Source organism: Hyla sarda, chromosome 3, assembly GCF_029499605.1.
Source record: "Hyla sarda isolate aHylSar1 chromosome 3, aHylSar1.hap1, whole genome shotgun sequence".
Classification (NCBI taxonomy): domain Eukaryota; kingdom Metazoa; phylum Chordata; class Amphibia; order Anura; family Hylidae; genus Hyla; species Hyla sarda.
The window spans coordinates 178,520,276-178,544,641 of record NC_079191.1 but is presented as its reverse complement, the minus strand read 5'-3'; the positions used below and the strand labels follow the sequence as shown (position 1 = coordinate 178,544,641).

Here is a 24,366-nt window from a genome sequence, read left to right as displayed (position 1 = left end):
AGATACTCGAGAAACAAGATTGGGAGAACAGAAACGCCTTTCTTGGGGACCACAAAGAGATTGGAATAAACCTAAAAAATGTTCCCCTGAAGGAACCGGGACAATGAATGTGCGTAGTCCAGGCATCCCGGAAGAGTAAGAGGCGACCAACCACCCGAGAAAGGTCGGCGGGTGGGGGCAACCCATCAGATCGAGGAAGGCCTCCGGGTGCCTGATGGGGTCGCAAAACGGCCTGAACGGATAGCTGACCTCCAGGAGGGACAGGTCCGGAAGGAGGAAGCCCTCTTACCGTGAAGGCGCCCGGCTGGACCCCTTGTTGGTACCCTGTGTGGCACCAAAGGTCCGCAGAACCCGAAGGAGGACTTACGACGGAAAGCGGTTCTGTGAGCCGTATCCAGAGGTAATAAAGAACTCGTTTCCGCCCGACACTTCACTTCCTGAAGGCGGCGTCCACATTCCAGGATTTAAGCCACATGGAGGGACGGTGGCTACCAGGTAGCTTGTGGCAAAGGCAGCACAGTGGCTGCGCATGGAACAGAAAATCTCCAACTGCGGAGCATCGGGCTAGCTTAAATAAATCCTCCAGTGGAATCTTAAAGATTACCCTGGCGGAGTTGGGAGACCACACTGAAAGGGCCCTTGACCCCCAGGCCGAAGCAAAAGCAGGAAGATCCTGCTGTCTCAAGGCAAAGTTTGCCAAAGTCTCCAACCTTCATGTCGGCTGGATCTTGAATGCAGCCCCATCAGCCAAAGGCCCCGTAGGCGCCTTAGAGAGGCGGGAGACCGGCAGATCCACAGTTGGAGAGGAGGTCCACCGAGCAACGAGGTCCTTAGCGAAGGGATACCACTCTTGAACCTTCAGGGTGCGTCCAGGCGGATACCAGCAGGGCGTAAAATTCAGCGTGAGAACGGAAGGTCTTGGGTGCCGGTCGGGCACGAAGAAAAGGAGACTTCTGGAGCCACGTCCGAAGTTCCTTGGTCCTTTAGATGGAAGGTGTATCTTATGGCCGAAACCAATGAGTACACCACATCAGGCATATCCGTGTTGTCCTGAGTCGGAGGCCGAATCAGAAACCTCATCCACAAGTTCTCCAGGAGAATGGGAACGAGGAGAGGCAGCTCTGGAGGTTGGGCACGATTAAAGGAAACTTCTGGAGCCATGTCCGAAGTTCCTGGGTCCTCTAGATGTAAGGTGTCTCTTGTGGCCGAGACCAATGAGTGCACCATGTCCGACATATCCATGCGGTCCTCTGAATCAGAGGCTGAATCGGAAACTGCATCCACAAGTTCTCCAGGTGAATGGGAACGTGAGAGGTGGCCCTGGAAGAGGGGGAGACTGACCAGGTACGCAGGTCTGGAGAGCCAGAGCGGCGACCATGGGAGCATCCTCTAGGGGAGCAATGCCTGTGAGGGGAGCGCCTGTGCCTGCCAGAAGACTCGGAGGATGAGTCCGATGAAAAACACCCCCATGACTCTGCGAGAGCATCAGTATAGGTGGAGATTGGGACCCTCCGGAGGGGCTCATAAAAGGAGACCTGAGCCAAGTCGGATATAGACTGGGGGAGGGAGAGAACCCAGGCTGGAGGGGTGGCAGAACTCACCGGGTCTGGTAGACAACCGGGGTAGAATAGCAGGGGGGGTCTGAGGGAGCAGGCAGAACAACTGGTTCAGCAGAAATACATTTTTGAGATACAGCTTTTACAGATGTAATGAGTGGTTAACACTCCAGTTAACTGCTTAGAGGGAGCAAATGGGTTCAGCAGAACCAGGCATTTTGGAATTTCAGCTTTTACAGACCAAATGATGAACTAACGCTCCAGTTGTCTGTGCAGCCCAAGTCTGTGACCCCAGGGCAGCTGCTGTGAGGAGAACTCCGTTCTAGTGTAGACAAAGAAGGGAGAAATGCCGGCCAATAGCAAAAGAGGGGCGGACCAGGAGCAGGGGCACTGCTGATTGGCCCCTGCCTCTTACAATGCGCACACAGCGCTGATTGGAGGCTAATTCGCGCCTCTTAGAAGCCCCGACAGAGGGGGCAGAGCTATAGCGCCCTCAGCTTCTGACAAGAAGGTCAGTAATGGCGCCCACCCCCGCTCCTATCCCCGAGCGCACAAGTCATTCGCATTTGCGGGGAAGCGAGCGAGACGCCACCGGCAGCCGATGATGCTGAAAGTGAAAGTAAGCCGGCACTTCATGCGCCCGCATAGTAAAAATGCAGCGTCTGTCAGCCGCTTAAAGAAACATACACACCACACACGCACATATCGTTCAGGAAAGTGAAAAGTATAGTGCCCTCTGAATAAAGCTGTGCCCCAGTCCAAAAATGCTCCTGCTCACCCCAGTTTTTTCAATAAATATAGAAAAAAAAAAACCTGTCCAGGCCAACCCCTGAGAAAAAGTGGGCAAAAAGTGAGGGTCTTCAGAGGTTGCAAGGCTGTACCTAGGAGAAAGGGAATATACTCACCTCAGTCAGAAGAACTTACCTCATGAAGTCTTCCTATGAAGTCTTCAGTCAGCTTTCTGTCACCTGCATCACGCCGAGCTACCAAATGCGAGTGAGGCGAGCAGGGAAATAGGGGACCCGGACCCATGAGGTACAACCCCAGGCGCTCACCGTTGGCGAGAGGGGGTTGACAGCCCATATACGCAATGTCTGTGCCCCCTCAATAGCAATGGAGAGACAGTGAGCCGCAGTTCCTGAATCCCCACCTGAAAACATGAAAGAAAAAGGAATAAAAAACTAACACATCCCTAACTAGAAAAATAATAAAACATAAGACCTGGTCTGGAGAGAACTCCAGACCATGTTCACCTCCTTAAGACACTGGCCCTCATTTACTATTCTTTTTTTTTTTTTTTCAGAAATAATTTTTATTATAGTTTTTCACATATTAAACATACAAAACTGTGGTATTGGGTCATTTGTTAATTATTTTACCAAGTCATATACCATCGGTCGAGCCGAGTGGAGTAGTCACACTCCGCCCGACAACAGTGCCCAATTTGTGTTGTCATACATATTCTACATACCAACTGACAAAATAACACCAAGAAAATAAAAGAAAACCGGCAGCGGCCACTCCTCGTTTCTTTATAAACATATAGGTCGTGCACAACCATTAATTTTATGTATTCTCACGCTTGTGAATGAAAAGAAGGATTTCTGTTATGTTAACGGTGAATGGGTAATGGTATATGAATAATTTTATACTTAGTTCTCGTCAGTGTCGCTAAACCGGAGGCCTATCTTGGTCCGGTGATCTACAATGGGTAGAAGATGCCCACGGGAGACACCTTATAAGAAAGGCATCAAACCTGTTTGCCCCCTGAGCTATTATTTTCTCAAATGCGTGTGTCATATTTATCTTTTGTATAAGTGTCTCTATGGTGGGTATCGTTGTGGATTTCCAGTTGCTGACTATTGCTATTTTTTGCTAGTATGCATATAATACAGAACAAATCTCTCCTATCCTTCGGCATACGTTGAACCCCCAAGAAAAGCAGTACCAGTTGGGGCGTCCACACAATCAGTCTCCCAAATAGAATTCTGATCAGTTGCTGACATGATGTCCAAAAGGATGTGAGTAGGGGGCAGGACCACAGCAGATGGAGTAAGGTACCACGCCCTCCGCACCCCCTCCAGCATCTGTCCGAAGTATCTGGGTATATTTTACAAAGCTTAACGGGGGTATAATACCAACGTAGAATAGTTTTTAGAGCAGATTCTAAATGGGATGAGCACTGGAATGCTCTATGAATAGCCTTGAATGTTCCCTGCCATTCTTCACATGTGACCTCAAGATTAAGTTCCCTCTCCCATTCTCTCAGAGGATAAGTTTTTGTAAAGGTGTCATACGAAAGTAAATTATTATAAAATTGTTTTATGCCTTTTACTTGTGTAGATAATTGGTTTAGAGCCGCGCAGTCCAGAGGAGCATCCACATGTCTTAGTCCTGCTAGAAAATGTCTAATTTGGAGATATTTATAAAATTCATAGTTTTCTAATCTATACCGCTCTTTTAACATGGAAAAGGACATGGTGACAGAACCTTCTTTAAGGTGTCTAACTGAGGTAATTCCCTTATCTATCCAAGATGTTAGGTCCATGTCTGGGATAGAGGCTTGTATGAGTGCAAGCGGATTGTCCTTGCAATTTGATGAATTCACAATACCAGGTCTATGTAAATATTTCGTCCAAGTTATATAGGTGGTTTTAACTAGTGGGTTTGGGAGATCTGGCTTAGGCATAGACCAGTAGGGCAGATGTAGCAAATCGCTCACTCTATATGGATGAGTGGTGTGATTTTCAATATCCACCAATGGAAGATCCGTCCTATTCTGTCTCCAGTGTCGCGCCATCAAGACCAACGTGGCTGTATAATAGTATCTTAAATTCGGAGAACCCAGCCCTCCCATTGATTTCAATTTAGTGAGAATATGCGCAGAGAGCCTTGGTTTTCCTCCAGCCCAAATAAATGAGGTCAATAGTTTCTCAGCTTTGCGGAAGAAAGAGAGTGGTAGAGAAATAGGGAGAGTACGGAATAAATATAGAAATTTGGGAAGGAGGAACATTTTAAACGTAGCAACTCTACCCACCCAAGATATTTCAGATTTGGTCAGTCTTTCCACTTCAGTTGCTATACTCGTCAATAGAGGGATGTAATTTTCTTGATATAGTGATTTGTGGGGATAAGACAGTTTTATGCCCAAATATTGTAACGCGGTGGTCTTCCATTCAAATTTATAGTTGGATTGAAGAGTGTTAAGTGTAGGGGTAGGTACATTAATTGCTAGAGCTTGCGTTTTAGTGGCGTTAAGAAGGTAATAGGATAGTTCACCAAACCTATACACAACGTCCATGACTGCCGGAATTGTGTGGACTGGTGTCGTGAGAGAGAGGATCACGTCATCTGCATAAAGTGAGATAGTATGTTCTCTATCGCCAATAGTAACTCCTCTTATTTCAGGATGTTGGCGGATAGCCTGGGCTAGGGGCTCCATGGACAATATGTATATGAGTGGCGAAAGTGGGCAACCCTGACGGGATCCGTTAGTTATAGAAAAAAAATTGGAAAAGGATCCGTTGGCCAGCACTCTGGCTGTCGGCTTGGAATACAGAGATGACAAACCTGATAAAATTGGTCCGCTAAAGCCCATGTGTGAGAGGGCCGAGAAGGCATACGACCACCGGAGGCGGTCGAAGGCCTTCTCGGCGTCCAGGGCCAAAACCACCGCAGGGGTACCCTTTCTCTCCAGATGTGACAAAATATTAAGTAAGCGCCTCTTATTATCATGCGCCTGCCGACCGGCAACAAAGCCTGATTGATCAGTAGATATCAAGGAGGGTAATACAGCAGAGATGCGGGACGCCAACAGTTTTGCAAAAATTTTTATATCCTGGTTCAGGAGGGATATTGGTCTAAAGTTCTGGGGCCGGTCTGGGGTCTTTCCTGGTTTAGGGAGAGTTGTGATAGTGGCCTGTAAATTTTCCAGCGGAAACTCTCCTCTTTTTATAGACGAGTTGCAAAAGTTTGCAAACTTTTTGTAATAAGAATTAATGAATCCGTCAGGACCAGGTGCTTTATCCGAAGGTAATGATCTAATGGTCTTAGCCACCTCTTCCACTGTCACATCACCGTTCAGAGAAATCAGCTGGTCTGAGGTAAGTTTGGGTAAAGTGAGAGTAGATAAGAAGGCCGAGGTTGCGAAGGATAGATCAGGTATAGGAGGGACAGAATCTTTTAGGTTGTAGAGCCCTGAATAGAATGATAGAAATCCATTTGCTATATCTGTTGGTGTGTATAATTTGTTGTTAGTGAGCGGATGTAATAAAAAAGGAATGCGGGCCTTTTGCTGACGTTTTTTCAACCTATGAGCCAGCAGCTTTCCTGATTTATTATTTTGAGAGTAATAAGCTGCCTGTAATTTGCGGTGCGATTTTTCGTATGTGCTAAGCATTAAACAGCGAAGGTCACGTCGCAGAGCAGCCACCTCCTCCGCTGTAGTAGCTGTGGGAGTTATCTGGTTGGCCTGTTCCGCGAGGCGAAGACGCTGTAAGGTATCTTCTAGACATTTTTCTCTCTGTTTTTTCATGAGAGACCCATATTGTATGCAATGTCCCCTGACCACTGCCTTGTGGCAATTCCACAAGACAATAGGATCCTCCGTGGACGGGCTATTCAGGAAAAAGTACTCTGTAATGTTGTTTGCTAAGCTTTCTGAATATTCATTATGTGACCACAGAAAGGGGTTGCTTCGCCAGGCATAACTAGGGGGTGAAGAGACCGTATCCTTAAGTTGTAGCGTGATGACAGCGTGATCTGACCATTTGATTTGTTCAATGGACATATTCACGATAGTGTGGATAAGAGATCTGTCAGTTAGGAATAAATCAATTCGTGAATATGTGTTATGAACCATAGAATGGAAAGTGTAGTCTCTTTCCTTGGGATGGTGAATTCTCCAGCTGTCATAAATGTCATGCTCATAAAGGAAAGAGGAAAGGGGTTGAGAAGGAAAGCGAGTGGTAGAAGTAGTATCTATAGTAGGTTCAGGTACAGAATTAAAGTCCCCGCACAGTAATAAGGATCCCCATGGCGATCTGCGCACTAGCCTCATTAGTTTTTTCAGAAAACCGAGTTGACCAGAATTAGGTGCGTATACTGCCACTATAATCAAGGGGGCGGCATTAATGACACAACGGAGAAGTACATACCTGCCCTGTGGATCTGTATCTACCATCTTCAGAGTAAAAGCTACAGTATTCTTGATGGCAATGGCCACTCCTCTGGACTTTGAGCTATAGTGTGACTGAAAAATATGTGAAAAGAGAGGATGTGAGAGACGGAATGCATCTTTAGAAACTAAATGTGTTTCCTGTAGGCAAACGGCATCACATTTAAGTTTGTGTACTTCTTTCCACAAATATGCTCTTTTATGCGGCGCATTAAGCCCATTCACATTCAGACTTACTATCTTTATGACTATCTTGTGGTAATAACTATACTTATGAGAATGCGTAGCGAATAATAGAATTTAAGAGGACAGAACACACCTCCCAGCCAGCGTGTGTCTGTCAACCTATAGTTGTGCACATTACATGGACCTAGGGTAGTGACGCTGCCAATAACAACAATACAAACACAAACAAAAACGTAACAAGAGGTTTGCCACATCAGGGCAAAACACAAGGACAAGGATGGTTTTAACGAAACACCATCCACAATGGAGTGGGGGTCAGAGTCCACTCTGAACTGAGGAACACAGTCAGCACGCCGGAGCCCGCTTTCTCATGAAAAACAGAACCACCGAAGAGCCGTCAAGCAGTGTCCCATTCCTTTTGGACCCGGGCTCTCTGCTCCCTACCACGCTGCCCTCCTGATGCTTGAATAGGAATGTTCCAAGTTGTCAGCAAGGCTTCACCTTCCTCCGTGGTTTTAATCACGTGTGTGACATTGTCTTTTTTTATCAAAAGGCGAGTCGGAAAGCCCCAACGGTACAATACTTTCGCTGAACGTAAAGCCGATGTTATATGTGATAGTGCTCGCCTAGCCTGAAGCGTTGTTGCGGACAAATCAGCCTATAAAGAGATGCGGTGGTATGGAGCAGGTAAACCATTATTGCGTCTGGAGATCTCCATAAGTCTCTCTTTAATATGGTAGAAATGTACTCGGGCTAAAATATCCCTTGGAATTGTGTCATCCAGGTGCTTGGGTCGCGGAATGCGGTGTGCTCTGTCCACTATCAATTCTTGTGGCGAACAGGCTGGCAGGACCAATTTTATAAGAGAGCACACATATTCTGGAATGTCCGCTGGAGCAACAGACTCTGGTACGCCTCTCAGCTTGATGTTGTTGCGGCGGCTGCGGTCCTCTAAATCCGCTACTTTTGCACGCAACGCCGCCACCTCATCTTCCACCTCATAGTGCATATCCATCAGGGTATTGTGGGACTCTCCGATCTCTCCCATCTTATCTTCCAAGTGGTCCACTCTGCTTCCCATCACATGTATTGTGGCTTGTAGAGGGTTAACCAGCTTATGAATGTCCTGCAGGAAAGATGTATGTAGTAGCATCAACATGTCTTTCATAGCTGTGTCTGTTAGGGATGTATTCATAACGGGCATCTCTGCCAGAGGGTCCCCGAGCACCGCAGCTGCTGGCGCTGGGAGATTTCTCTCTCCACTGCGTTGTGGTAGCGAGGAGAGGCTCGACACAGGCGCGTTCAAGCCGGAAAGCGCCGGAGCAGGCCGGGATTCCCGGGGATGAACAGGTGCTGCGGGGTTCACATTGTTCCTCCGATCCACTTCTTGCCGGTAAGTCTACAACCCCCGTACCTGCAGTTGTCGCCTCCTGTTCAGCCGCATCGTGCAGAGCTGTGTCAGAGGCAGATCTGCGGCGCAGTGAAGGTGGCGGTGCTGTCTCTTCACTGTAGCTGGGAGACGAAGGCCGCGACGGCAGATCCGCAGCGCCATCTTGGATCGAGGCCGCCCGCGGTGAGAAGCGAAATCTAGCCAAGGAACGGTGGCGAACTTGATTCTTCCTCCTCACAGGCATCTCAGGCGTCTCAAAGGGTCCGGTCCCGGTGAGTAAAGCGGTGGTGAGCTGTATATTAGTCGCTAAACGGGCTTTTGTCAGCGGAGCTCTACAGACCTGCGACCATGCGCCTCAGCAGCCAGGCCACGCCCCCTCATTTACTATTCTAAACCCGACTTCTTTTGTCGGGTTTATTTGGCGCATCTTTGTCTGCGACATGTTGCAGACATCGTGCGCCAGTCTGCGACACGATGCAACATTTTTTTCCCCGACGGACCCGATGTGGATTCTCCCAAACCCGAAAAAGGGGCATAACCCGATATTTCTGAGCTTTCCCACGTATTTATAAAGGTTTCCAACCCGAATTTGTTGTGGATTTTTTCCCGACAACTCAGAGGAGTTGGAAACCAAAACCAACAAAACCCAGTGCGACAAACAGGATGCAACATAATAATGAATATCAGGGGAAAAAAGCAGTCGGGTAAGAAAGCAAGATAGACTTACAACCCGATTTTCTAAGTAAATGAGGGCCACTAAGTTTAAACTGATTACCTCAGGTGCCTGTGGGCGGGTATACCCTGCTGGGAGGAGCCGACTTCTCTTGTTGCTATAGTGTCGAACCTCCTAGAGACAGCAGCATACACCCATGGTCTGTGTCCCCCAATGGAGCCGATAGAGAAATGGACGTTTTGTAAATCAATCTAGTTTTTCACATAAATACCCAATTCACTCCGCAACTGCTTGTTGCCCTTTTCAGCTTCCAGACACCTTGATTCCGCATTCTCTAATTTGTCTTTCATTTCTCTGCATTCTTTGTTCATTTTCTGACAGTACTGCTGCAGCTCCTGAACCTAACATTCATACAGAAAGTATGTCAGTGCTATTAATGCTATATCTGTACAGGTAAAATCCATCTAATGCCCACCTGTGTCCTCTCCTCTTCTACAACGTTCTTCATGTCCTGTACTGTAAGAAACAACACTGCCTGCTCCTCCTCAAGCAATGCCCGCAAAGCAGCTTCTTGTGATAACTTGTCTTGTAACTGTCAAGGAGAAACATAACATTACTAAAACAAGTAAGACAGTAATGTACGGCCATAATAACCAGCATGTCACACGTGATCCTAAAAACCAATTACCTAGTCTCAGATACTCCATACTGTCTATAGCCCTATTCCTAATAAATAAATAACTCACTATATGTCAGTTAGAAGTTTTTGGGGGACTATAAATATTAATATATCTAAACAATAGACAATCAATGTTCAATTTTTGGGAGTCCAACCCCTAGAGCCCCAGGCAGCAATTAGCAAAATTAAGGTTCCTTCATGTTCAGCCCTATCAAGTGAATGAGATTAAACCAGGTACCAGGAACAGGTGGCCATACGGACAAGCCACTGTATCTGTGATAATAATGAAAAGACTTCTTCTGCACAAGCAACTCTGGGGGCTAAACCTCCACTGATGGCTTATTGTAAGGATGTATAGGACTGAAGAAAAACAATTGTAGGTAATATCGCCACAGTTGTACCCCTATGAATACCTTTGCTATCCTTTGCCTCATAGACGTGTTTGCAGCTTTTAGATCCTCAGCTGCGATAGCCACATCAGTCTGCCAGGAAAAACATAAAAACATATTGTGGGAAGGTGAAGACTATAAGATGCATTATTGGGTTAAACAGGTATTAAAAGGAGTAGTCCAGGATTGGAAAACGTATCCCCTGTCTTAAGGATAGGGGATAAGTTTCAGATCGCAGGTGTTCCGACCACTGGGACCTGTACAGGGCCCTGGCAGTACGTGGGAAGGGGGCGTATCGACCACCCCATGAAGCGGCAGCTGACACGCCCCTCAATGACACGCCCCCTGTTGTTCAGTTAATTTCTGCTCTACACAGAAAAACCTTCCTCTACACCACAACAATAAATGTTCACTTTGATTTGCTATTATCTGTAAACATATTGTTAAATGGGCACTGTCATGAAGTAAAAAAAATTGATATGTTGTAGTACTTAAGTACTACAACATATCTCTAATATACTTTAATTAAAAAAAGTGATTTTAAACAAGTTTAAAATCACTTTTAAATTCGGCCACTAGGGGTCGCCCTCCTAGTGGCCGAATGCATTCAGCAGTGACGTCACTACTGGATTTCGACTCATTTCAGCCTGGCAATGAGTCGAAATCCAGTCACTGCGGTGCTCGCTCCCGCCTGTCAATCAAACAGGCGAGAGCGAGCACGCTGATAGCTGGGGCTGCACTGCCCACTGTCAGGCTGCCCCGCCCCCGTTACCCCGTCCGGAGGCAGCGCGCGCACTCATTGCTGCGCTGATCCTCCGGATGGGCAAGTCTGATCTGAGGTCTTATAAGGGGAGCGGAATGTCTTCTTTTCGGGCGGTTGGAGGGAGGGGGTTGTTGCACGGCGGCGTCTGGGGGAGCGGAATGTCTTTTTCGGGCGGGCGGAGGGAGAAGGGTGGGGGGTGTTGCGCGGCGGGGCCTGGGGGAGCGGGATCTGTGGCAGCTGCGGCTGAGATTGTTTTCACCACAGGGTGCCTACAGTTGTTTCCCCACTACAACTCCCAGCATGCCCTGACAGCCAATAGATGTCAGGGCAGGCTAGGAGTTGTAGTGGTGAAACAGCTGGAGGCACCCTGTATAGTTGAACTAAGGGCGGAAGTCAGGCCCCCCAGCAGGCGTCAGTGACGTCATGCCTGCCGGGGAAGTCTGCCTGGTAGTGAGCACACTACCAGGCAGAAAAAAAAGCATTTTTAATATAGTAAAAAAAAATGTAAAGGCAGGGAGGGGGTTAGGGATAGATGGGCAATAGGCAGGGACAGAAAAAAAAAAAAAAGGGATGGTGGGAGCTACCCTTTAAGTCACTGTCCACATAGCACAGATGATCAGCAGATATCCAGGCTATTAGGCCATATTCACACATTTTTATGTCACTATTTATGAGCATTTAGACAGAATTCATTGACATTGTAAACTGTTTTCTTATATCCCACTCACATGCTTTGGAAAAAATATGTGCAGAATAATTAAAACCTACAGTCCCAGCATTCACAGTGTATAAACCAAAGGTAAGTCAGTGCAGTGTGATCATCCCTTTACTGAGCCCCAACGGATTATCCCAGCAGGGAATATACAACATAATATGCTAATTAAATTGAGTTATTCCGGCAGAAGAGCAAGATGCATGGTGCTCTACCTCCTTCATACTAGCTTTTGCTGCCCAAAAACTCATCCATGCCACTTATCTGTGTTTGCAATATGGTGTTTCATGCATCAAGGATAACGCTTAAAAATGTTTTAACGATGTCACACTGGACAATCAGTTTGTCTATTCTCATATATCCCTATCACATCTAAAGCATTTAAAGGACATCTGCAGCAAAAGACAACTTATCACCTACCACAGGATAGGGGATAAGTGTCTGATCGCGGGGGGTCCGACCGATGTGACCCCCCGCGATCTCCTGCATGGGGCCACGGCTCTGCCACGACTCTCCCGTGCAGGAGGTGTGCCGGGCCACAGCGTGACATCGCGGCTGTCATGCCTCCTCCATGTATCTCTATGGGAGAAGCAGCATTCGTGCCTCTCCTATAGAACTATATGGGGAGGGGGCGTACTGTCGACCTCAGAGAGGTCGATGCTATGTGCATTAGCCACTCACATAGAGCGGCAATGCGGAAGCCCCGTTTGGGAGATTGCAGGGGATCCCAGCAGTCGGACGCCCAGCGATCAGACACTTATCCCTTATAGGGGATAAGTTGTCTTTTGCTGCAAATGTCCTTTGATAATAAACTAATTCCCAAACTAGAAGCTTTCTGTATTATCTACGTTATATAGGATATAACAATGTTAGTTAATATGGGTTAACAAAATAAAGTCAGCAAGCAATAATCATTAGGTATGATACACCCAGAACACTGGACCTTGGTGGTTGTGGCAATCTCCAGAGCTGCGCTCAGCCTCTCTTTGGCTTCCAGTTCTCTTTCCAGCTCCTCAATTGCACAGTTTAACCTTTGGCGCAGCCTCATTACTTCCAGTTGTGCTTCTTTCAGTTCTTGAGCGTGCTCTTCTTGCATCTGAAGCAATCGACCCTCAAGTTCATCTAGGAATATAATATTATTAACCCCTTAAGGACCAAGCATTTTTCAGTTTTTTTTGCACTTTCGTTTTTTCCTCCTTACCTTTTAAAAATCATAACCCTTTCAATTTTCCACCTAAAAATCCATATTATGGCTTATTTTTTGCGTCGCCAATTCTACTTTACAGTGACATTAGTCATTTTACCCAAAAATGCACGGCGAAACGGGAAAAAAAATCATTGTGCGACAAAATCGAAGAAAAAATGCAATTTTGTAACTTTTGGGAGCTTCCGTTTCTACGCAGTGCATATTTTGGTAAAAATTACACCTTATCATTATTCTGTAGGTCCATACGAATAAAATGATACCCTACTTATATAGGTTTGATTTTGTCGCACTTCTGGAAAAAATCATAACTACACACAGGAAAATTTATACGTTTAAAAATGTAATCTTCTGACCCCTATAACTTTTTTATTTTTCCACGTACAGGACGGTATGAGGACTAATTTTTTGCGCCGTGATCTGAAGTTTTTATCGGTATGATTTTTGTTTTGATCGGACTTTTTGATCACTTTTTATTCATTTTTTAATGGTATAAAAAGTGACCAAAAATGCGTTTTTTTTACTTTTTTTGGCGCGTACGCCATTGACCGTACGGTTTAAGTAATGATATATTTTTATAGTTCGGACATTTACGCACGCGGCGATACCACATATGTTTATTTTTATTACACCGTTTTATTTTTTTTATGGGAAAAGGGGGGGTGATTCAAACTTTTATTAGGGAAGGGGTTAAATGACCTTTATTAACACTTGTTTTTTAAATTTTTTTTGCAGTGTTATAGGTCCCATAACACTGATATTTTACACAGATCACAGGCGTGTATTAACACGCCTGTGATCAGTGTTATCGGCGCTTAACTGCTCCTGCCTGGATCTCAGGCACGGAGCAGTCATTCGCCGATCGGACACCGAGGAGGCAGGTAAGGGCCCTCTCGGTGTCCTGCCAGCTGTACGGGACGCCACGATTTCACCGCGGCGGTGCCGAACAGCCCGACTGAGCAGCCGGGTCACTTTCACTTTCGCTTTAGAAGCGGCGGTCAGCTTTGACCGCCGTTTCTCAAGGGTTAATACCGCACATCGCCGCGATCCTGCGTCGTTAAGGGGTTAAAAATCATAACCCTTTCAATTTTGTACCTAAAAATCCATCAGAGGGCTTATTTTTTGCTCCACCAATTCTACTTTGTAATGACATCAGTCATTTTACCCAAAAATCTATGGCGAAACAGGAAAATAAAATCATTGTCCGACAAAATGTAAGAAAAAACACCATTTTGTAAATTTTGGGGGCTTCCGTTTCTACGCAGTACATTTTTCGGTTAAAAGCTTTGACAGTGGCTAATAGCCGCCCAAGGCAATCACCTCATGTTGGCTATTAACGCCGGCCCCCCAGCTACAAGAATCAGCTGGTGGCCGGCCGGTATGACGTCATACCCAGTTAACGGCCCATGGACGAGTATACACGTCCATGGTCGTTAAGATGCAAAAATGTTATATTCTGCATTTCCTACCCTTTAGTTATAATCGCTCGTGCAAAGATATAGTCTGAGAACACAGGGTATACTCTTATTGCAGGCACTGGAAAAACATAAAGTAGCAAACACAGCGGCTGTAGCTATATGAATTAAGATTCACACCGGAGGTCCTCTGCTCCAACAGGTGAAGGTATATCAATGCAACATAACATTAGATACAAACGAGCAGGCACTCACCATTTCCATAGCTGTTCAGGATCAAGATTCCATATCGCAGGGAGGCTGGTACGGACTAGCAGGGACGCTGTAAGCGCCCCTGCTAGTCCGTACTAGCCTCCCTGCGATATGGAATCTTGACCCTGAACAGCCACGGGAATGGCGAGTGCCCGCTCGTTTGTATCTAATGTTATGTTGTGTTAGTTTTAAGTAAGTTATTGTCTAGTTCTTCCATACCTGAGTGTTTTGTGCTCAATTCCCGATCTGTCTGCAGTCGGAAAACATTAAGCTTCAAAGTGTGTAGCATGCTTTCCATATGACACATGCGGGTGACAAGGTTTTCACAGTTTCTCCATAATGTATCACCATCTCCAGTGAACACTGACCAAGCCTTCACTGGGCTGATTGGTCGAATGTGTTCAGCAGACTTTGACACTTTTAGTTTTGTGAATCTAATGGAAATAAAACACAACAAAAAGGTGAAATAGGATTCTATCACAGAACAATACAAAAGAGGACTTTGCCATCTTTTGTATTGTTCTGTTCTAAATTTCTAGTGCTTTGGGCATTTCTGCACTTTACAGTTAACCAAGACGATTTCTTCCATTTATTACTATGAGCTGAACTGCTATTTTCTGCTTGTTAATCGGGATTCCATCACAATCTGAACTACAGATTGCAGGGAAAAAATGTCCGAAAAAAAAAATCTGATCCTTACCTAGCCCCAGTCCCTCGTTGTATTGCCACTAATAAAATTCTGCTCCAATCAGCCCTGGTGTCTTCTCTGTGCTTCCTTCTCCCGCGACAAGAAGCTAGCTGGAGGACCTTCCCACTCAGCAGTTCACTGACCAAAAGACAGGACAACGCGGAGCGGAAAAGTCCTGCAGCCAGCTGCTTGTCTTGGAAGCAGAGAGTAGACACTGGAATCGCACAGAACGGGATAAGGGGATCTGCGACAGACAGGGTTCAAGTCCTGCAGGAATGTGTGGGAACTGAGCTCCTGCACTTTTTCCACAGCAGGCTCACCATTTCGATTAGCAGGAATCCTGCAGGACCAGCTTTGGAGTGGAAATCTTGGATGAGTTCCCTTACTTTTTTTCTCAGGACTTGGCCCCTGGCAACAGACCAATGGGGGACAGGGCCTGGTAAGAATATTTTTTTTTTTTTTTAATGATTACCTACGCACCCCAACACCGTATTGGATAAACCTGAAATGGGACATAAAATGTGAATGGTGAGACATGAAATGGAGACATGAGACATAAATGACAATGACATTTTCCCCAAATCCAGTAATGCCATGTTACAGACATCTCCAGGAATATCAATCCCATTGTACATTTATGTGCCTTTGGCAATAAATACCAAACATTCTGCTAGGTCAGTTACAAACTTATTAAACAGAAGAGGACCCAGAACAGACATTTTTGGCGCCCCACTTGTATGTATGTATATGCACATTATTAACAACAACCATTTGATAGGGTTGTTATTACTAGTGTATTGACATTTTATAGCAAAACAAGGAGTTTAAATAAGAAAAAGTTTTGCTTTTATAGGCGACCTCTCTATAATGAACGCATTAAGAGCCAAAAACATCACACCGCCCAGTGTGAATCTGTTATGTTGCAATATGCCATATACCAAAAAGTGCCTTGAAAAATTCAGGATCCTACATAATAATAGTCAATACAAATCACAGAACAAAAACATATATGGATCAAGTAATGAAAATTTTATGAAACATAGGGAGCGAAGCCTAGTAACAAATATAAGCATATGGCCATCACAGCTAAAAAAAAAAAATATGAGGAATAAAAACCAATGCTGTGTGCAAATAACACAACGAGATGCCCTGGAAGAAGCCGGATTGGTGAAACGTTGGAGGTCTGACTTGCTGTACCACTTGGTAATTATTCTTATTGTTATTTGCACACAGCATTGGTTCTTATCCATCATGTTTTCTTTAGCTGCGATGGCCATATGCGTAAATTTATGTTGCTAGGTAGATGGGTATAAGAGGTGTGGGGGAAAGCACTGGAGCTCGACCTCTGTGCCCGTGCTTGCCCAGGCCGCCAGCCCAGGAAAATTGTACACGAAATCCAAGAAATACAGCACCAGTCAGGTCACGGGTCTTTAAAAAGCTGGGTTGTCTTTATTATCCCAAAATCAGAGCAACGTTTCGGCAGAAATAGCCTTTATCAAGCATGCTTGATAAAGACTATTTCTGCCAAAACGTTGCTCTGATTTTGGGATAATAAAGACAACCCAGCTTTTTAAAGATCCGTGTACCTGACTGGTGCTGTGTTTCTTGGATTTCGCATTCATGTTGCTAGGCTTCTCTCCCTATGTTATGTTATTTCACAAATGCATACACAGTTGGAAAGGGTTAGTATACCTTCAATTATTTAGCTATACTTACCTAAGGCCCCTTTCTCACTATAAAGTTACTCCGTTAAAAGACCAGTTATAAACTTTTGTTGGAAAATCCTTAAATCCGGATGTTAAACAGCCGTTACAAAATCCCATTCAAGTCTATGGGATTTTTTGATTATCCGTTATGACCCGTTATAGCCAGTCATGAATAACAAACGTTATTTGTGACGGAAGAAAAAACGGTACATACACTAATTAAGTGAGCTGTAGCACCCTGTTCACACTGGTGTGGTGCTGTGCAGCGTCTGTTGCTGCCGTGGCGCCGTGTCTGTGGGGAGGTGCGACCCATGGACTGGTTTGAGTGGCATTGGGGCCGCTCTGCCAGTGGGTCGTTCCCCCTGTGGGCACTGGTGTCGCGGCGGTGGTGGTCGCCGCCCAGTGAGACACCATTTTATGCTAGGGACGTTAGGGACCCACTCTGAATAGGTGGCCTTGACGTGGCGAGTGGGCTTTGTACTTTTTGATCAAAACGTGTATACTAACAACCTGTTAGTTTTTGAAATTATGCTGAGAAGCAATTAGATCATTGTGCAAGATTGTAGATGTGCGACCATGTCTGTCTTCTACCGGAATTCACAAATTTTTCTTCCGTCACAAGAAACGGGTAAATTAACTGCTGTTATTTTTAACATTGAAGAAGTCTATGGCAAACGGATGAGCCTTTATGTCATCCGTTTGCACCTGGTTTATAATATCCCGTTATTACTTCTAAGCATGCTCAGAAGAGGTGACATCAGCAGACTCCTGCAGTGCTGAGGGACTACTACTACTCCCATATTGGTCCAGACTTGTTTCCATGATGGGGGTAGTAATTCCCCGGCTGCAGGAGTCTGCAGACAACTGGGGAGGCTACATTAGTGTTTGTACCACAACCCCCATCATGGAACAGAGTCTGTTTCATGATGGGGGTTGTAGTACAGGGGATGAGGGATTGATGGCACCGGGTCTCACTTTTGAGACCCAATGCAATTAAAAGTTATTACACAGGGGAGCGGACAGCATGCTCCGCTCCCCAGCGATGTACAATGTATTTTACTTTCATTTTAAATTCCCCACTGGGAGCCCTGAATGGTTGGTACTGAGGAGCCATTCAGGGCTCTCGGCTGGGTTTTCAAATAGAAGCGCTGCGGTGGGGACAGATAGAATGGCCGTGGGGGTATACGTCTGTTGAGGACAGAGGAAGTGCCAGCAGGCACGAAATCACGTTCGCCTCCTTTCTGTACACCCCTGCTGCTGTATGTCCAAGTCTGTTCCCTGAATGTGAGTAAATATAATAAAGAAGAAGTTTTCAGTATTGGTGAGTGCGATATCCTATCTTCTGTTTGCTGTATCCTATGGACTTGCTAGATTACATGTCAGCACCACGCTACACTGCAGGATCCGGATACTACACCAGTGGAGGGAAGTTTTGAGAAGCACCTGAGTAGAGCAGTGCCAGAGCACATCTCACCTGTGGATATGGATCTATATATCTTGCCCCCTGCTGTGAGAGATATATATATATATATATTGCTGCTGAAAGCAGGGCTGTGGAGTCGGTAGATAAATGTTCCAACTCCGACTCCGGAGTTTTCTGTACTTCCGACTTCCACTCCTCTGTATTAATATACAAATGTATTTTATACATTCCTTGAAGAATAAACATGTTCGTTTTGCGGTTACGTGAGGCACTGCATGCATTGGTCTTTATTCTTAAAGGGGTAGTCCAGTGGTGAAAAACTTATCCCCTATCCTAAGGATAGGGGATAAGTTTGAGATCGCGGGGGGTCCGACCGCTGGGGCCCCCTGCGATCTCTCTGTACGGGGCCAGTCTCTCCGCCGAGATAGCGGGTGTCGACCCCCGCACGAGGCGGCGGCCGACACGCCCCCTCAATACATCTCTATGGCAGAGCCGGAGATTGTCGAAGGCAGCGCTTCGGCTCTGCCATAGAGTTGTATTGAGGGGGCGTGTCGGCCGCCGCCTCGTGCGGAGGTCGACACGCCCCCTTCCCGCGGGCTGTCGGGGCTCCGTACAGGAGATCGCAGGGGGCCCCAGCGGTCGGACCCCCCGCGATCTGCAACTTATCCCCTATCCTTAGGATAGGGGATAAGTTGCTCACCACTGAATCACCACTGGACTACTCCTTTAAAGTAGGGAAGTCATTAATTATAACTTTTAGTGAATTGGGACATTTAAACTTGCTTTTTTATTCCAATCTAAATTTAGTAGGAGTCGGAGTATTGTTTGCTGACTCCAACTCCAGGTACCCAAAATTTTGTCCGACTCCACAGCCCTGGCTGAAAGAATACTTGTCTTTCATAGTGCTGCAGCGGCCATAGAAGCATTGTGGGGGCCAGATAACGCTATATGTCTGACCCCCCCAGCGCTTCTATAATTATATGCATCTGCAGCACTGTGAATGAAAAGTATTCTAACAGCAGCGCATCTGGCCCGATACTTTTCATTTATAGCGCTGCCAAGGCATATGATTATAGAAGCGCTGTGGGGGTCAGACATATGGATATATGTCTGACCACCGCAGCCATCTATATACAGCTGTGACAGTGCTAGAAGATGAGAAGATGCCTGGGCAGCAGGCGGGGGGGGAATCATACCACATGGAGGTAATAAAATGACTATACTTAAGGGGACGCACTGAAGTTTAAGAACCCCGCCGGGAGCCCTGATTGGCTCCTCAGTACCGGCCATTCAGGGCATCCTGGCGGGGGAATTTAAAAATGAAAGTAAATACATCATACATCGCTGGAGAGGAGCATGCCGCCCGCTCCCGTTTAATAACTTCTAATTGCATCAGGTCTCAGAAGTGAGACCCGGTGCGATCAATCCCTCAGCCCCTGTACTACAACCCCCAACATGGAACACAGTTGGTTCCATGATGAGTGTAGTAGTACAAACACTAATGTAGCCTCCCCATCCACCGGCAGACTCTCACAGCTGGGGAACTACTACCATCATCATGGAAACAAGTCTGTTCCATGATGGGAGTAGAAGTAGTCCTGGCTGTGGGAGTCTGTAGGTAGAGGTGTTAAAACGGCCATACATGACGGATGTTACAACTGGTCTTAACGGTTGAATATGCCCTTTATTTTGATGGACATTATTCAGCCATTAGCACCCGTTATTATTAGTCCGTTTTTACACAGAAAACGATGTTTATTAACGGATGAATGCTCATAGTGTGAAAGCAGCCTAAGGGGTGGATTTTACTTGTACCTCCATCAATATCTTTGCTCTATTGTTCACTAACCATTTTTTATTGCTTTTTAAATGTATGTACATTTTTGCAGTTCTGTTTAATAAAATTATTTTTCCATTATTTGATCCATATGTGTTTTTTTTTCTGTTATTTATTTATGTGTCACTTTTACAGCACTCCAAATACCATGGCAAACAAAAGACAGCTCTGACACATCCCATATGTCTATGACTATAGAAATGGCTATAATGTGAATGCTGAAATCTCCTCACCTATGGCTGGTTACACCTAGTGCCTGCAGATCACTGATCAGGGACTCCGCTTGTTCCTCTGCTACACGCATTCGCTGCTCTAGTACAGAGAAGGTCTCAGGAGCGGTAGGAAGAATAGTAAGTGACGAGATCACTGGTTGTGCCATCTCCTGTGTACGGCAAGAAAAATGACATGAAATGACTTCCCCATCATATTATCTGCATTTCTCTCCTGCAATGGGCATTGATCCGGGGAGTGAAGCGTGCTGCTGCTCGCTTCACCTGGATATCTAATGATCGCTGGGGGTGTTAGCAGACATCTTGCCCGATCAAAACATTTGGCATGTTTACATTACAAGTCAAAAGTTCGCTGTTTTGTTTTTTTGTCCCCCCGACAACAGTAACACCAAAAGTCATCTAAGAGTTTTTTTTACCATAAGCAATTTTGAGATTGGGACGAAATTCTTATGAAATTCAGAAAAAAATAAATAAAGACTAAGAAACCTTTTTATTGTATAGGTAGGTTTTGTTGTAGGGCAGGGCACCAAGCCAGAACAGTCCCAGGCAGGGACCGAGCCAGAACAGTACCAAACGGGACCGAGCCAGAACAGTCCCAGGCAGGGACCGAGCCAGAACAGTCCCAGGCAGGGACCGAGCCAGAACAGTCCCAGGCAGGGGCCCGAGCCAGAACAGTCCCAGGCAGGGGCCCGAGCCAGAACAGTCCCAGGCAGGGGCCCGAGCCAGAACAGTCCCAGGCAGGGGCCCGAGCCAGAACAGTCCCAGGCAGGGGCCCGAGCCAGAACAGTCCCAGGCAGGGGCCCGAGCCAGAACAGTCCCAGGCAGGGGCCCGAGCCAGAACAGTCCCAGGCAGGGGCCCGAGCCAGAACAGTCCCAGGCAGGGGCCCGAGCCAGAACAGTCCCAGGCAGGGGCCCGAGCCAGAACAGTCCCAGGCAGGGGCCCGAGCCAGAACAGTCCCAGGCAGGGGCCCGAGCCAGAACAGTCCCAGGCAGGGGCCCGAGCCAGAACAGTCCCAGGCAGGGGCCCGAGCCAGAACAGTCCCAGGCAGGGGCCCGAGCCAGAACAGTCCCAGGCAGGGGCCCGAGCCAGAACAGTCCCAGGCAGGGGCCCGAGCCAGAACAGTCCCAGGCAGGGGCCCGAGCCAGAACAGTCCCAGGCAGGGGCCCGAGCCAGAACAGTCCCAGGCAGGGGCCCGAGCCAGAACAGTCCCAGGCAGGGGCCCGAGCCAGAACAGTCCCAGGCAGGGGCCCGAGCCAGAACAGTCCCAGGCAGGGGCCCGAGCCAGAACAGTCCCAGGCAGGGGCCCGAGCCAGAACAGTCCCAGGCAGGGGCCCGAGCCAGAACAGTCCCAGGCAGGGGCCCGAGCCAGAACAGTCCCAGGCAGGGGCCCGAGCCAGAACAGTCCCAGGCAGGGGCCCGAGCCAGAACAGTCCCAGGCAGGGGCCCGAGCCAGAACAGTCCCAGGCAGGGGCCCAAGCCAGAACAGTTCCAGGCAGGGGCCCGAGCCAGAACAGTTCCAGGCAGGGGCCCGAGCCAGAACAGTCCCAGGCAGGGACCGAGCCAGAACAGTCCCAGGCAGGGGCCCGAGCCAGAACAGTCCTAGGCAGGGACCGAACCAGAACAGTACCAAACTGGACCGAGACAGAGCAAGGAGGACTCTGTGGAGACAATGCGGTGACTTACGGCAGCAGAGTGTCGTATGGTCGCGGCCATGCTCCCTCTTCAGCACATAAGCCGCTTCTGACGTTACTTATAATTCTCGTACAGCCAGACACCGTTTCCTTGGAGATACACTCGCTTCTTCCTTTAAACGATCCCGCTGTACAGACAGCCTCCAGTGCGCATGCTCAGTGCTGGGCGCATGCCCAATGGCCGTAAGGGACCAGTCTTACCAGGAAGTCGCTATGTTTGATCCTCTGAGAAGCTCCGTGTCCGCTCTCAGGCTTCACCAACATGGACGCCGCCCGCTCTGTGCAGGGAGTTGTTCTGTGTTTTGCAGCCTGGCACGGTTTGTTTATATCATGTACTAAAAATTAGTCACAAAGAAAGTCTCACACATTCATGGAGACTTCACAGGAATCAGAGGAGCTGTGGTGCTGGCGTAAGCTTCTGAGGGGTATTCCTATCTAGACATTAACTAGATCGGGCATCCCTTAGTCACCTCCGGCATGATTGTGGGGGCCAGAGGTGGTCGGCCAATCAGAAACCGCCTGCATTACAAACTGTGGACCTTTAGATATTGCAAAACTACAACTCCCAGCATGCCCGGACAGCTTTTGGTTGTCCGGGCATGATGGGAGTTGTAGTTTTCCACAGCTTCACGTCCACAGATTGGAGACCAAGGCTATAGAGCAGTGGTCTCCAACCTGCGGACCTCCAGATGTTGCAAACCTACAACTCCCAGCATGCCTGTAGCCCAATTTCTCTCGAGTAAGCACATACCTCATATGTCTATGTAAAGTGTTCGGCGGGCGCAGTAGAGGGCTCAGAAGCGAAGGAGCGACAAGGGGATTTTGGAGAGTACATTTTCTGAAATGGTTTTTGGGGGGCATGTTGCATTTAGGAAGCCCCTATGGTGCCAGAACAGCAAAAAAAAACACATGCCATACCATTTTGGAAACTAGACCCCTTGAGGAACGTAACAAGGAATAAAGTGAGCCTTAATACCCCACAGGTGTTTCACGGCTTTTGCATATGTAGAAAAATAAATAAAAAAATTTCACAACAATGTGTTTCCCCCCCCCCCCTAAATTTCACATTTTTGTAAGGGTTAATAGCAGAAAATACCCCCCAAAATTTGTAACCCCATCTCTTCTGAGTATGGAGGTACCCCGTAAGTTGACCTAAAGTGCAGTACGGGCGAACTACAATGCTCAGAAGAGAAGGAGTCATATTTGGCTTTTTGAGACCAAATTTTGCTCGGGGGGCATGTCACATTTAGTGCCAGGACAGCAAAAAAAAAACACATGGCATACCATTTTGGAAACTAGAACCCTCAGGGAACGTAACAAGGGGTTAAGTGAACCTTAATTTTTTTTTTTACCTAAAATGCTTGTTTTCCCAAAAATTTTACATTTTTAAAAAGGGTAAAAGCAGAAAATACCCCCCAAAATTTGTAACACAATTTCTCCCGAGTACGGCGATACCCCATATGTGGCCCTAAACTGTTACCTTGAAATACGACAGGGCTCCAAAGTGAGAGAGCGCCATGAGCATTTGAGACCTAAATTAGGGATTGCATAGGGGTGGACATAGGGGTATTCTACACCAGTGATTCCCAAACAGGGTGCCTCCAGCTGTTGTAAAACTCCCAGCATGCCTGGACAGTCAGTGTCTGTCTGGTAATACTGGGAGTAGTTGTTTTGCAACAGCTGGAGGCTCCGTTTTGGAAACAGTGCCGTACCAGACGTTTTTCATTTTTATTGGGGAGGGGGGCTGTGTAGGGGTATGTGTATATGTAGTGTTTTTTACTTTTTATTTTATTTTGTGTTAGTGTAGTGTAGTGTTTTTAGGGTACAGTCGCACGGGCGGGGGTTCACAGTAGTTTCTCGCTGGCAGTTTGAGCTGCGGCAGAGAATTTGCCGCAGCTCAAACTTGCAGCTGGATACTTACTGTAAACCTCCGCCCATGTGAATGTACCCTATACATTCACATTGGGGAGGGGGGGGGAACATCCAGCTGTTGCAAAACTACAACTCCCAGCATGCGCTGACAGACTGTACATGCTGAGAGTTTTAGTTTTGCAACAGCTGTAGGCACACTGGTTATGTATCACTGAGTTTGTGACCTAACTCAGTGTTTCACAACCAATGTGCCTCCAGCTGTTGCAAAACTACAACTCCCAGCATATACGGTGCATGCTGGGAGTTGTAGTTTGCAACAGCTGGAGGCACACCGTTCGTGAAACATTGAGTTAGGTAAAAAAAACTCTGAGTTTCACAACTAGTGTGCCTTCAGCTGTTGCAAAACTACAACTCTCAGCAGTCACCGACAGCCAACGGGCATGCTGGGAGTTGTAGATTACACAAAAAAACTGTTGTAGTTATGCAACCAGCAGATGCACCACTACAACTCCCAGCATGCACT

General features: G+C 46.9%; 2 protein-coding genes across 6 annotated transcripts in view; one reads left to right on the top strand and one right to left on the bottom strand.

Annotated features, from left to right (window-relative positions):
- Positions 1–24,366, bottom strand: part of CCDC150 (coiled-coil domain containing 150) — a 133,651-nt gene that overhangs the window by 94,008 nt on the left and 15,277 nt on the right. The window contains exons 1-7 of one of the 3 annotated variants that reach the window (XM_056565627.1): positions 21,964–22,124; positions 20,283–20,431; positions 14,615–14,829; positions 12,468–12,646; positions 10,074–10,142; positions 9,457–9,573; positions 9,253–9,382 (exon numbers count right to left, since the gene is read on the bottom strand). In XM_056565627.1, the coding sequence (XP_056421602.1) occupies positions 9,253–9,382; positions 9,457–9,573; positions 10,074–10,142; positions 12,468–12,646; positions 14,615–14,829; positions 20,283–20,431; positions 21,964–21,993 (889 nt within the window). In that variant the 5' untranslated portion in view covers positions 21,994–22,124. Of the gene's footprint in view, positions 1–9,252; positions 9,383–9,456; positions 9,574–10,073; positions 10,143–12,467; positions 12,647–14,614; positions 14,830–20,282; positions 20,432–21,963; positions 22,125–24,366 lie in introns of those variants that run through there. The other 2 variants (XM_056565628.1, XM_056565629.1) reach the window with 2 other exon arrangements.
- The window catches only part of LOC130361928 (integrator complex subunit 6 homolog), a 58,485-nt gene continuing 56,295 nt past the window's right edge, over positions 22,177–24,366 (top strand). For 2 of the 3 annotated variants that reach the window (XM_056565637.1, XM_056565632.1), the window contains exon 1: positions 22,177–22,288. The gene's annotated coding sequence lies outside the window, so the exon portion shown is untranslated. The remainder of the gene's footprint in view (positions 22,289–24,366) is intronic. The other variant, XM_056565635.1, reaches the window with a different exon arrangement.